Raw genomic sequence first — 14,502 nt, forward strand, 5'->3', positions numbered from 1 at the left:
CTTCAAATTAGGAAGATAGACTTTGAAAATTTCCAATCAACACAAAGTGAAAATCGACCTCAATGGGCTTCAATGGATGTTAATCGACGATATCTGACAAAGCAAGATGCAAACTCACTCAAATATATAAGGAATGTTGAAATTCGGCTTCAAACTAGAAAGATAGACTTTGAAAATTTTCAATCAACACAAAGTGACAATCGACCTCAATGGGCTTCAATGGATGTTAATCGAAGATATCTGACAAAGTAAGATGCAAACTCACTCAAATATATGAGAAATGTTGAAATTCGGCTTCAAACTAGAAAGATAGACTTTGAAAATTTTCAATCAACACAAAGTGAAAATCGACCTCAATGGGCTTCAATGGATCTTAATCGACGATATCTGACAAAGTAAGATGCAAACTCACTCAAATATATAAGAAATGTTGAAATTCGACTTCAAATTAGGAAGATAGACTTTGAAAATTTTCAATCAACACAAAGTGAAAATCGACCTCAATGGGCTTCAATGGATGTTAATCGAAGATATCTGACAAAGTAAGATGCAAATTCACTCAAATATATGAGAAATGTTGAAATTCGACTTCAAATTAGGAAGATAGACTTTGAAAATTTCCAATCAACACAAAGTGAAAATCGACCTCAATGGGCTTCAATGGATGTTAATCGACGATATCTGACAAAGCAAGATGCAAACTCACTCAAATATATAAGGAATGTTGAAATTCGGCCTCAAACTAGAAAGATAGACTTTGAAAATTTTCATTCAACACAAAGTGACAATCGACCTCAATGGGCTTCAATGGATGTTAATCGAAGATATCTGACATAGTAAGATGCAAATTCACTCAAATAGATGAGAAATGTTGAAATTCGACTTCAAATTAGGAAGATAGACTTTGAAAATTTGCAATCAACACAAAGTGAAAATCGACCTCAATGGGCTTCAATGGATGTTAATCGACGATATCTGACAAAGTAAGATGCAACCTCACTCAAATATATAAGAAATGTTGAAATTCGACTTCAAATTAGGAAGATAGACTTTGAAAATTTTCAATCAACACAAAGTGAAAATCGACCTCAATGGGCTTCAATGGATGTTAATCGACGATATCTGACAAAGTAAGATGCAAACTCACTCAAATATATAAGGAATGTTGAAATTCGGCTTCAAACTAGAAAGATAGACTTTGAAAATTTTCAATCAACACAAAGTGACAATCGACCTCAATGGGCTTCAATGGATGTTAATCGACGATATCTGACAAAGCAAGATGCAAACTCACTCAAATATATAAGGAATGTTGAAATTCGGCTTCAAACTAGAAAGATAGACTTTGAAAATTTTCAATCAACACAATGTGTAAATCGACCTCAATGGGCTTCAATGAATGTTGATCGACGATATCTTACAAAGTAAGATGCAAACTCACTCAAATATATAAGAAATGTTGAAATTCGACTTCAAATTAGGAAGATAGACCTTGAAAATTTCCAATCAACACAAAGTGAAAATCGACCTCAATGGGCTTCAATGAATGTTGATCGACGATATCTGACAAAGTAAGATGTAAACTCACTCAAATATATGAGAAATGTTGGAATTCGGCTTCAAAACTAGATAGATAGACTTTGAAAATTTTCAATCAACACAAGTGAAAATCGACCTCAATGGGCTTCAATGGATCTTAATCGACGATATCTGACAAAGTAAGATGCAAACTCACTCAAATATATAAGAAATGTTGAAATTCGACTTCAAATTAGGAAGATGGACTTTGAAAATTTTCAATCAACACAAAGTGAAAATCGACCTCAATGGGCTTCAATGGATGTTAATCGACGATATCTGACAAAGTAAGATGCAAACTCACTCAAATATATAAGAAATGTTGAAATTCGACTTCAAATTAGGAAGATAGACTTTGAAAATTTTCAATCAACACAAAGTGAAAATCGACCTCAATGGGCTTCAATGAATTGTCATCGACGATATCTGACAAAGTAAGATGCAAACTCACTCAAATATATAAGAAATGTTGAAATTCGACTTCAAATTAGGAAGATAGACTTTGAAAATTTTCAATCAACACAATGTGTAAATCGACCTCAATGGGATTCAATGAATGTTGATCGACGATATCTTACAAAGTAAGATGCAAACTCACTCAAATATATAAGAAATGTTGAAATTCGACTTCAAATTAGGAAGATAGACCTTGAAAATTTTCAATCAACACAAAGTGAAAATCGACCTCAATGGGCTTCAATGAATGTTGATCGACGATATCTGACAAAGTAAGATGTAAACTCACTCAAATATATGAGAAAATTTGAAATTCGGCTTCAAACTAGAAAGATAGACTTTGAAAATTTTCAATCAACACAAAGTGAAAATCGACCTCAATGGGCTTCAATGGATCTTAATCGACGATATCTGACAAACTTAGATGCAAACTCACTCAAATATATGAGAAATGTTGAAATTCGACTTCAAATTAGGAAGATAGACTTTGAAAATTTTCAATCAACACAAAGTGACAATCGACCTCAATGGGCTTCAATGGATGTTAATCGAAGATATCTGACAAAGTAAGATGCAAACTCACTCAAATATATAAGAAATGTTGAAATTCGACTTCAAATTAGGAAGATAGACCTTGAAAATTTTCAATCAACACAAAGTGAAAATCGACCTCAATGGGCTTCAATGAATGTTGATCGACGATATCTGACAAAGTAAGATGTAAACTCACTCAAATATATGAGAAATGTTGAAATTCGGCTTCAAACTAGAAAGATAGACTTTGAAAATTTTCAATCAACACAAAGTGAAAATCGACCTCAATGGGCTTCAATGGATCTTAATCGACGATATCTGACAAACTTAGATGCAAACTCACTCAAATATATGAGAAATGTTGAAATTCGACTTCAAATTAGGAAGATAGACTTTGAAAATTTTCAATCATCACAAAGTGAAAATCGACCTCAATGGACTTGAATGGATGTTAATCGACGATATCTGACAAAGTTAGATGCAAGCTCACTCAAATATATGAGAAATGTTGAAATTCGAGTTCAAATTAGGAAGATAGACTTTGAAAATTTTCAATCAACACAAAGTGACAATCGACCTCAATGGGCTTCAATGGATGTTAATCGAAGATATCTGACAAAGTAAGATGCAAATTCACTCAAATATATGAGAAATGTTGAAATTCGACTTCAAATTAGGAAGATAGACTTTGAAAATTTCCAATCAACACAAAGTGAAAATCGACCTCAATGGGCTTCAATGGATGTTAATCGACGATATCTGACAAAGCAAGATGCAAACTCACTCAAATATATAAGGAATGTTGAAATACGGCTTCAAACTAGAAAGATAGACTTTGAAAATTTTCAATCAACACAAAGTGACAATCGACCTCAATGGGCTTCAATGGATGTTAATCGAAGATATCTGACAAAGTAAGATGCAAACTCACTCAAATATATGAGAAATGTTGAAATTCGGCTTCAAACTAGAAAGATAGACTTTGAAAATTTTCAATCAACACAAAGTGAAAATCGACCTCAATGGGCTTCAATGGATCTTAATCGACGATATCTGACAAAGTAAGATGCAAACTCACTCAAATATATAAGAAATGTTGAAATTCGACTTCAAATTAGGAAGATAGACTTTGAAAATTTCCAATCAACACAAAGTGAAAATCGACCTCAATGGGCTTCAATGGATGTTAATCGACGATATCTGACAAAGCAAGATGCAAACTCACTCAAATATATAAGGAATGTTGAAATTCGGCCTCAAACTAGAAAGATAGACTTTGAAAATTTTCATTCAACACAAAGTGACAATCGACCTCAATGGGCTTCAATGGATGTTAATCGAAGATATCTGACATAGTAAGATGCAAATTCACTCAAATAGATGAGAAATGTTGAAATTCGACTTCAAATTAGGAAGATAGACTTTGAAAATTTGCAATCAACACAAAGTGAAAATCGACCTCAATGGGCTTCAATGGATGTTAATCGACGATATCTGACAAAGTAAGATGCAAACTCACTCAAATATATAAGAAATGTTGAAATTCGACTTCAAATTAGGAAGATAGACTTTGAAAATTTTCAATCAACACAAAGTGAAAATCGACCTCAATGGGCTTCAATGAATGTTGATCGACGATATCTGACAAAGTAAGATGCAAACTCACTCAAATATATAAGAAATGTTGAAATTCGACTTCAAATTAGGAAGATAGACTTTGAAAATTTTCAATCAACACAATGTGTAAATCGACCTCAATGGGCTTCAATGAATGTTGATCGACGATATCTTACAAAGTCAGATGCAAACTCACTCAAATATATAAGTAATGTTGAAATTCGACTTCAAATTAGGAAGATAGACCTTGAAAATTTTCAATCAACACAAAGTGAAAATCGACCTCAATGGGCTTCAATGAATGTTGATCGACGATATCTGACAAAGTAAGATGTAAACTCACTCAAATATATGAGAAATGTTGAAATTCGGCTTCAAACTAGAAAGATAGACTTTGAAAATTTTCAATCAACACAAAGTGACAATCGACCTCAATGGGCTTCAATGGATGTTAATCGAAGATATCTGACAAAGTAAGATGCAAATTCACTCAAATATATGAGAAATGTTGAAATTCGACTTCAAATTAGGAAGATAGACTTTGAAAATTTCCAATAAACACAAAGTGGAAATCGACCTCAATGGGCTTCAATGGATCTTAATCGACGATATCTGACAAAGTAAGATGCAAACTCACTCAAATATATAAGAAATGTTGAAATTCGACTTCAAATTAGGAAGATAGACTTTGAAAATTTACAATCAACACAAAGTGAAAATCGACCTCAATGGGCTTCAATGGATGTTAATCGACGATATCTGACAAAGTAAGATGCAAACTCACTCAAATATATAAGAAATGTTGAAATTCGACTTCAAATTAGGAAGATAGACTTTGAAAATTTTCAATCAACACAAAGTGAAAATCGACCTCAATGGGCTTCAATGAATGTTGATCGACGATATCTGACAAAGTAAGATGCAAACTCACTCAAATATATAAGAAATGTTGAAATTCGACTTCAAATTAGGAAGATAGACTTTGAAAATTTTCAATCAACACAATGTGTAAATCGACCTCAATGGGCTTCAATGAATGTTGATCGACGATATCTGACAAAGTAAGATGTAAACTCACTCAAATATATGAGAAATGTTGAAATTCGGCTTCAAACTAGAAAGATAGACTTTGAAAATTTTCAATCAACACAAAGTGAAAATCGACCTCAATGGGCTTCAATGGATCTTAATCGACGATATCTGACAAACTTAGATGCAAACTCACTCAAATATATGAGAAATGTTGAAATTCGACTTCAAATTAGGAAGATAGATTTTGAAAATTTTCAATCATCACAAAGTGAAAATCGACCTCAATGGACTTGAATGGATGTTAATCGACGATATCTGACAAAGTTAGATGCAAGCTCACTCAAATATATGAGAAATGTTGAAATTCGAGTTCAAATTAGGAAGATAGACTTTGAAAATTTTCAATCAACACAAAGTGACAATCGACCTCAATGGGCTTCAATGGATGTTAATCGAAGATATCTGACAAAGTAAGATGCAAATTCACTCAAATATATGAGAAATGTTGAAATTCGACTTCAAATTAGGAAGATAGACTTTGAAAATTTCCAATCAACACAAAGTGAAAATCGACCTCAATGGGCTTCAATGGATGTTAATCGACGATATCTGACAAAGCAAGATGCAAACTCACTCAAATATATAAGGAATGTTGAAATTCGGCTTCAAACTAGAAAGATAGACTTTGAAAATTTTCAATCAACACAAAGTGACAATCGACCTCAATGGGCTTCAATGGATGTTAATCGAAGATATCTGACAAAGTAAGATGCAAACTCACTCAAATATATGAGAAATGTTGAAATTCGGCTTCAAACTAGAAAGATAGACTTTGAAAATTTTCAATCAACACAAAGTGAAAATCGACCTCAATGGGCTTCAATGGATCTTAATCGACGATATCTGACAAAGTAAGATGCAAACTCACTCAAATATATAAGAAATGTTGAAATTCGACTTCAAATTAGGAAGATATACTTTGAAAATTTTCAATCAACACAAAGTGAAAATCGACCACAATGGGCTTCAATGGATGTTAATCGAAGATATCTGACAAAGTAAGATGCAAATTCACTCAAATATATGAGAAATGTTGAAATTCGACTTCAAATTAGGAAGATAGACTTTGAAAATTTCCAATCAACACAAAGTGAAAATCGACCTCAATGGGCTTCAATGGATGTTAATCGACGATATCTGACAAAGCAAGATGCAAACTCACTCAAATATATAAGGAATGTTGAAATTCGGCTTCAAACTAGAAAGATAGACTTTGAAAATTTTCAATCAACACAAAGTGACAATCGACCTCAATGGGCTTCAATGGATGTTAATCGAAGATATCTGACAAAGTAAGATGCAAATTCACTCAAATAGATGAGAAATGTTGAAATTCGACTTCAAATTAGGAAGATAGACTTTGAAAATTTGCAATCAACACAAAGTGAAAATCGACCTCAATGGGCTTCAATGGATGTTAATCGACGATATCTGACAAAGTAAGATGCAAACTCACTCAAATATATAAGAAATGTTGAAATTCGACTTCAAATTAGGAAGATAGACTTTGAAAATTTTCAATCAACACAAAGTGAAAATCGACCTCAATGGGCTTCAATGAATGTTGATCGACGATATCTGACAAAGTAAGATGCAAACTCACTCAAATATATAAGAAATGTTGAAATTCGACTTCAAATTAGGAAGATAGACTTTGAAAATTTTCAATCAACACAATGTGTAAATCGACCTCAATGGGCTTCAATGAATGTTGATCGACGATATCTTACAAAGTAAGATGCAAACTCACTCAAATATATAAGAAATGTTGAAATTCGACTTCAAATTAGGAAGATAGACTTTGAAAATTTTCAATCAACACAAAGTGAAAATCGACCTCAATGGGCTTCAATGAATGTTGATCGACGATATCTGACAAAGTAAGATGTAAACTCACTCAAATATATGAGAAATGTTGAAATTCGGCTTCAAACTAGAAAGATAGACTTTGAAAATTTTCAATCAACACAAAGTGACAATCGACCTCAATGGGCTTCAATGGATGTTAATCGAAGATATCTGACAAAGTAAGATGCAAATTCACTCAAATAGATGAGAAATGTTGAAATTCGACTTCAAATTAGGAAGATAGACTTTGAAAATTTGCAATCAACACAAAGTGAAAATCGACCTCAATGGGCTTCAATGGATGTTAATCGACGATATCTGACAAAGTAAGATGCAAACTCACTCAAATATATGAGAAATGTTGAAATTCGGCTTCAAACTAGAAAGATAGACTTTGAAAATTTTCAATCAACACAAAGTGACAATCGACCTCAATGGGCTTCAATGGATGTTAATCGAAGATATCTGACAAAGTAAGATGCAAATTCACTCAAATATATGAGAAATGTTGAAATTCGACTTCAAATTAGGAAGATAGACTTTGAAAATTTCCAATAAACACAAAGTGAAAATCGACCTCAATGGGCTTCAATGGATCTTAATCGACGATATCTGACAAAGTAAGATGCAAACTCACTCAAATATATAAGAAATGTTGAAATTCGACTTCAAATTAGGAAGATAGACTTTGAAAATTTACAATCAACACAAAGTGAAAATCGACCTCAATGGGCTTCAATGGATGTTAATCGACGATATCTGACAAAGTAAGATGCAAACTCACTCAAATATATAAGAAATGTTGAAATTCGACTTCAAATTAGGAAGATAGACTTTGAAAATTTTCAATCAACACAAAGTGAAAATCGACCTCAATGGGCTTCAATGAATGTTGATCGACGATATCTGACAAAGTAAGATGCAAACTCACTCAAATATATAAGAAATGTTGAAATTCGACTTCAAATTAGGAAGATAGACTTTGAAAATTTTCAATCAACACAATGTGTAAATCGACCTCAATGGGCTTCAATGAATGTTGATCGACGATATCTTACAAAGTAAGATGCAAACTCACTCAAATATATAAGAAATGTTGAAATTCGACTTCAAATCAGGAAAATAGACTTTGAAAATTTTCAATCAACACAAAGTGAAAATCGATCTCAATGGGCTTCAATGATGTTAATCGACGATATCTAACAAAGTCAGATGCTAACTCATTCAAATATATAAGAAACTAGCTGACCCGGCCACGCGTTGCTGTGGCTGAAGTTTTTGTTATATTACATTATAGTAAACAATCTAAGAGGAACGATAAAAGAACATCAGACACGGAGTCCACTATGCTTATTTACACAGATGGTATTTGAAAAAAAAAATGGTGATCTCCTTATTTGACTTTCTACTACTATAACCCTTTAGTACAATGAAATTATTTACGAACAAAGACGAAAATGTTGATGGTGGTATACAAATTCACTGGATTGAGATTTGAAGGGGAAGTACGTTGAACACAATTAATTAAAATGTTCTTACACTTGATATTAAGCAGAAATCAATACAAAATAAAAATTTATCAGATTTATTATTTCCATTTAATTTTATAACAAATAAGTATATTACAGTATAATACAGTAAATAACATGTGACGCTTAAACATCATGAATGAGGTAGGCAAGGCAGACAGTCTTAAACTTTTAAACATTAATGTCTCTTTTTTTGAATTATAAATACTTTCAATTTCAATTTAATTTAACACCAATCGGTGCACAATGTTTTTGGTTAACCTGTCTTTAGCTAACACAAATAGATTCGACGGTTTCCCAACACGTGAACACGCAACATATAGTTGCCCATGAGAAAAACATGGATTTTCCAAATCTAAACCACAAATGGACATTGTTTGACCTTGAGATTTATTTATAGACATGGCGAAAGCTAAACGAATTGGAAACTGTAGCCTTTTGAAGGGTATGGTAGAATCTGATGGTATCATCGGAATACGTGGCAGAAAAACCACTTTTCCTTTAAACTTCCCAGCCAAAATGGTTGCTTCAAGAATGTTACCGGTGATCTTTTTGATGACCAAACGCGTACCGTTACATAATTGAGGCGGATTCAAATTACGGAGGAGAATAATAGGGGAACCAATCTTTAATCGAAGATTATGTGGTGGCATTCCAGGTATATCTAATGAATTTAAAAATTCAATCGGAAAATTTACACTTTCATTTTCATCAACAACAGTATCGATTGATTTAAAAGACATCAGATCGCCTGGTAACAACTGTTGTATCTGGAAGTTAATTTCGTCAACATCAACGTTTTTGGCTGCCAAAATCGCCCGTTGACTGAGCCATTCATGATTCAAATAATTATTCTGTATATCCGGGAAAATACTCTGAATCAATTCATTTTTATCCTGAACAACAGTGCAAAAATTGTCTGGTAGTTTAATGCATTGCGTATTTGGTTGCAGTTCTATTTTACCGTTCCCAATATCTAGTAGTTGTTCGGAAAATATTTGTGCTGATGGATCATTTTGCAATTGTACTCGCATATTTATGGTCAATCGAAGTGTTTCAACACTTCGCCATAAGAATGATTGTTTCAAACATGCATTAATCTCATCCGCGAAAGTTGAGCGAGGTATAACCGGTAAGGTCTGCCGGAAGTCACCAGACAAAAGTAAGATAACACCACCGAAAAGTCTATTATTGCTGTTTAAATCTTGCATAGTTCTGTTTAATGCTTCAAGTGAATATTTGTGTGCCATTGTGCACTCATCCCAAATTATTATAGAACTCTTTCGCAACACTGCAGCTATTCCACTATTCTTTTTGATGTTACACATTGCATCTGGTTTATTATGAACGTCCAATGGCAGCTTGAATGTTGAATGTGCTGTTCGCCCACCATCCAGTAAAGTAGCCGCAATGCCTGACGATGCTACTGCTAATGCGATTTTTTGTTGCGACCGTATTTTGGCAAGAATCAACGATATTAAAAATGTCTTACCGGTTCCACCGGGTGCATCCAAGAAAAAAAAAACCGCCTTGTTCAGCAGCAACAGCCAGCATAATCCGATCATAAATAATTTTTTGTTCTGCTGTCAGTAATGGTTCACTGTTCATGATAATTGTTGCTAAACTTCCATGGTCATATTGCTTTTCTCGTTGTAAATCGGTATTGACTAAGTCGGTGGCTGGACGATTAGGTGATGGCATACCATAATGATTAAGTGGTAAATTTGAAATAAGAACACATAAATCCTCGATCAAGACCAATGCTTCATTGTACATCTCTGGTGTATAATCTATGTTTTGGCATTGATTTGTTTGTCTAATTCGGTGCAAGATGTCTTCTGTCATACAATTTCTATATTTTTCCCACAAAGTTTGTGCTTGCGAGGGATAACATGTCGTCAAAATAATTGCAAACAACTGACGAATGTTATTCGGTGTTGATGTCAACGCAGCATCAGCAAGCGTTAAGTCCCAATGGTTATCGTCTTCTAGCAATTGCAGTTCACGACATGCATCCTGGTATGTATTGAATACTCGACCATTAACTGTTCGTAAAAATTCAAAAGACGTTGGTCCGGGAACATTCACCAATAACAAACGTAAATAGAAGCACTCACGTTGCTTTGGATGTACCGTGTAAAGTCTCCCCAATGTCTTAGCTTTGAATATGCCTGTAATGGAAGGATGTGGTTTTCCTTGTTTCCGTGGCTCCCATTTTTTACTGGATTTGTTCCATGTGAAGTAACGTGGAACATCACCATACACCAATGTCTTCGCGAATTGGCCAAAAACATCAGGTTTTTGACACAATGTAAAAAATTCAGTTAGAGTCGTTTTCGGAGCTTCGAACGCTCTTTGGAGAACATTTTCTCCAGTAAAGTATACACGTTGACCGTTTTCAAGATGTATTGCCAGATGTTGGACAGCAGGATCTCTTTCGTGGATGGGAAAGCTGAGAATATGCCAAATAGCTTCATTGCTGCTAATGTATCTGCCCATTTGGTATCGTGCTATTTCGTCATTTTTATTTATGTTTTGTACTTCAAATATGGCCAAATCACTGCCTTTGTTTACATATTTACAAATATACTTAATTGATTTAACAGAACTGCAAAGCTCAACATTGATATGAGCTTTGTAAGTTTTTGAAAGTAGTGGTGAGTATGGTACCACCCACTGATTATCAAACTCAACTTGATTTGGAAAGTTCGGCAGTCGCATTGTAAATGTGTGGCCACCATTCTCAGTACTTCTGCGGCGATACATTGGATAACCATCAATATCCGTGATCGTGTCATTCGTATGCGGCTTTGGGAAGTTTTTTTTACATTTTCCATTTTCCATGCACGGTGACGTCATGTTGAAAGCACCGCATGGCCCATGGATCATGTGTTTGGTGACAATATCAAATAATTCTTGATCAATTAATGGGTCTGGAATTTCGGCTGAAATTATTTGATCGATTTCTTCAGGACGGATTCTATCTTTAAGCCAAACCAAAATGTGGGCATGAGGCAAACCTCGCTTTTGCCACTCTATCGTATACAGCCAACAACGTGTGATACCAAAAATTGAATATTTAACAATAAAATCAATTAAGGATTTCAATTTTTGTTTAAACACCCGTGCAGTTAAATCATGACGATGAATGGCTTGTTGTCCTGGCAATAGTAAAGTTTGTATCTCTTCCCAATTCGGATTACATGTGAATGTAATAAATAAATCCGGTCGGCCGTAATGACGTACGTAAGTCATCGCATCTTGTATGTATTCCTGCATGTTCCGTGGGCTGCCGATGTAGCTTGAAGGTAAAATGAAAGCATTACCGATGTCATTGGGATTTAAATTTCCATCGATGTTTCCAGCAACAGCATCTCGTAAGTGAATATATTCTTCCGATCGTAGTTTTGCCTGGTTGAATCGAAGGAATCGCAAGCGTTCGCTTTCGACCTTAGCATACATATCAACAATGTATTGATGGAACAGCTGACGATATCGAAGGATATAATTGTCTTGATGTTGTCTAACCATTATTCGGTGTGCGTAGTAGTTCATTGAGCTAACTTTTTTATTTCTGTAATCACCTAAAAAAATAAAAAATAAAATGCAATACGAAATTAAAATCTATACATACAGTAAGAAAATAAATAGATAATTGTCAAATTTACCGGTATTTGGATCATACTGTTTGATATTGAGGTGATATTCATCTTGTCCTTGCCAAAATATTAATGGATATTGTAGTGCATCATATGAACGGTGTAGATCCGAAATCGTACTGACAGTGTTGTCTCGCCGTGTAATTTTTATAGATCTTTCGTCAACTGGATCACCAACCATGATAACAGCAACCTCATCAACAGTTGGAGCGTTGAATCTACCAGCATGTTCACCTAATGGTACTTTGTCGGCTTTAATGACGATTTGATAATTGTCATTTTGCAGTCGTGGCGAAACTCTTTTGATCAATTGAATTAGTTGATTGTGATCTTCTAAAAAATTTTCCAATAATATCACAATTGCTCTTTCCTCTGCTTGTTCAATAAAATTATACAGGCACCGAGTCGTCACGCGCTCTTCACAATCGCCCATAAAATAAATTTGAAGAAATTTCGGATTGTTATCAGGCATTGGCATCAGTGATCCGATTTTATGGTACACCTGGCCTTGAATTTTGAATGTAGTTTCAAAATTACGTCCATCGGATGCACGATCGCAAATTTTAGTTGCCCCAAATGACGTCATTTGGAAGCAAGAATTAAATTTGCGTATCTTACGCAAAAATAATTTGGAATCATCTGAATTGCCAGTAAGAAGGGATAATAAAGGCTCCGGCGGAGCGGGTAGAGGTGACAGCACAACTTTTCCTGATGCGCAGCACATGCCGGCTGCTTCATTCCGAAATTTCAATGCCTGACAATATTGACATACTTTATCCATTCCACCGATAGCAATTTTTGAATGCGCTGAGTAGTTAATATCTGGTGCATATTCAAAGGCAAGCCGAACGAATGATGCACGTGTTAATGAGCGGCTGATCCGTTGCCTTTGTCGATCTAGTACTCGTACTGTAGCTATGTTTCGTTCTCGTGCCGCTCTTGTTCTCGTAATATTCTGTTGCAGACGTTCGTCACGCTGTTCTTGAGATTCTTGTGCACGACTTTCTGCAGTCCTGATTCTTTGAGCTGCATTTCTTGTTTCGATTTGTTCTGGTAATTGCTGAGCTCTTTCAACACGTTTGCGTCGTGCCTCTCTGGTGCACGCGTTGTTGAGGTTAGATTTTTTCGGTGGCATTTGACTGAAAATAATAAATTAATCGTTTAAATATGAGAAAAAAAAATTGAAAATCATTCTAATTAAGTTTTATAATTATGTGATAATACTGACATGTACATATTTAAATTATAGATTATAGATAATAATTTCAATAAGAATTGAAATACTAATTTAATCGTTTAAATATAAGAAAAAAAATCTGAAAAACTTGTTATCATAGCACATTGAAATAATAAGTGCTAAATAATTTTTAATAGAGATTAAATAAAAACAATAAAAAAAATATTTGTACAACTATTGAAAAAGTGTAGGAAATTGTGTATCATTTTTTCATTGACATTTTAATTAAATTTTATAATTATGTGATAATACTTACATACATATATTCAAATTAAATTATAAAGTTTTGATCAATGAAGCACAAATAAGTAAAAAGCAGGATTAATTTCACTGTATTATCTTCATTATAATATGAATTCAATTAACATTTCAGTCTAAGTAACACGTGGCCGGCTATGCTAACACCAAAAATTTAAAAAGTGGAAATAATTGAATTATGCGGTATTTCGTTCACTACAAAATAAATTTAATTAATTTTATAGCGTCAACAACACGTGGTAATTATGCTGTGAAAATGTAGCTTATATGACACGTTCGTAGATTTACCATAGCAGCGCCATCTATTGATTACTTACTCAACCCAGTCGAAAGGTATCGACATCTGTTAGAATCATTTGGAGTTAACAGATAATTGTGACTGTCAAATAATAACAGACGAATAATTAGCAATAAATTAAAATTGCGACTATAATTTGAGATTTAAACTATCCTATCTCTCAAGTTGGATCGAACTGCACATGGTGTGCAAATTTTATTATAATCGGTTAAGTGGTTTAGGAGTCCATTGAGGACAAACATTGTGACACGAGATTTATATATATTAAGATGTTGAAATTCGACTTCAAATTAGGAAGATAGACTTTGAAAATTTTCAATCAACACAAAGTGAAAATCGACCTCAATGGACTTGAATGGATGTTAATCGACGATATCTGACAAAGTTAGATGCAAG

The 14,502-nt window shown here is 33.9% G+C and overlaps 1 protein-coding gene across 1 annotated transcript; it reads right to left on the reverse strand.

Annotated features, from left to right (window-relative positions):
• Nucleotides 1–8,375: 8,375 nt before the first annotated feature.
• Nucleotides 8,376–9,904, reverse strand: LOC130452175 (ATP-dependent DNA helicase PIF1-like). The gene has a single exon (XM_056791489.1). The coding sequence runs from the start codon at nucleotides 9,902–9,904 to the stop codon at nucleotides 8,876–8,878; it is 1,029 nt and encodes a 342-aa protein (XP_056647467.1). The 3' UTR covers nucleotides 8,376–8,875.
• Nucleotides 9,905–14,502: the final 4,598 nt, after the last annotated feature.

Source organism: Diorhabda sublineata, unplaced genomic scaffold (assembly GCF_026230105.1).
Source record: "Diorhabda sublineata isolate icDioSubl1.1 unplaced genomic scaffold, icDioSubl1.1 Dsub_26, whole genome shotgun sequence".
In the NCBI taxonomy this organism is placed as follows: Eukaryota; Metazoa; Arthropoda; class Insecta; order Coleoptera; family Chrysomelidae; genus Diorhabda; species Diorhabda sublineata.

Excerpts from the sequence above, each read along its gene's own strand:
- LOC130452175 (XM_056791489.1), bottom strand. The coding sequence starts at position 9,904 with ATGGCACACAAATATTCACTTGAAGCATTAAACAGAACTATGCAAGAT.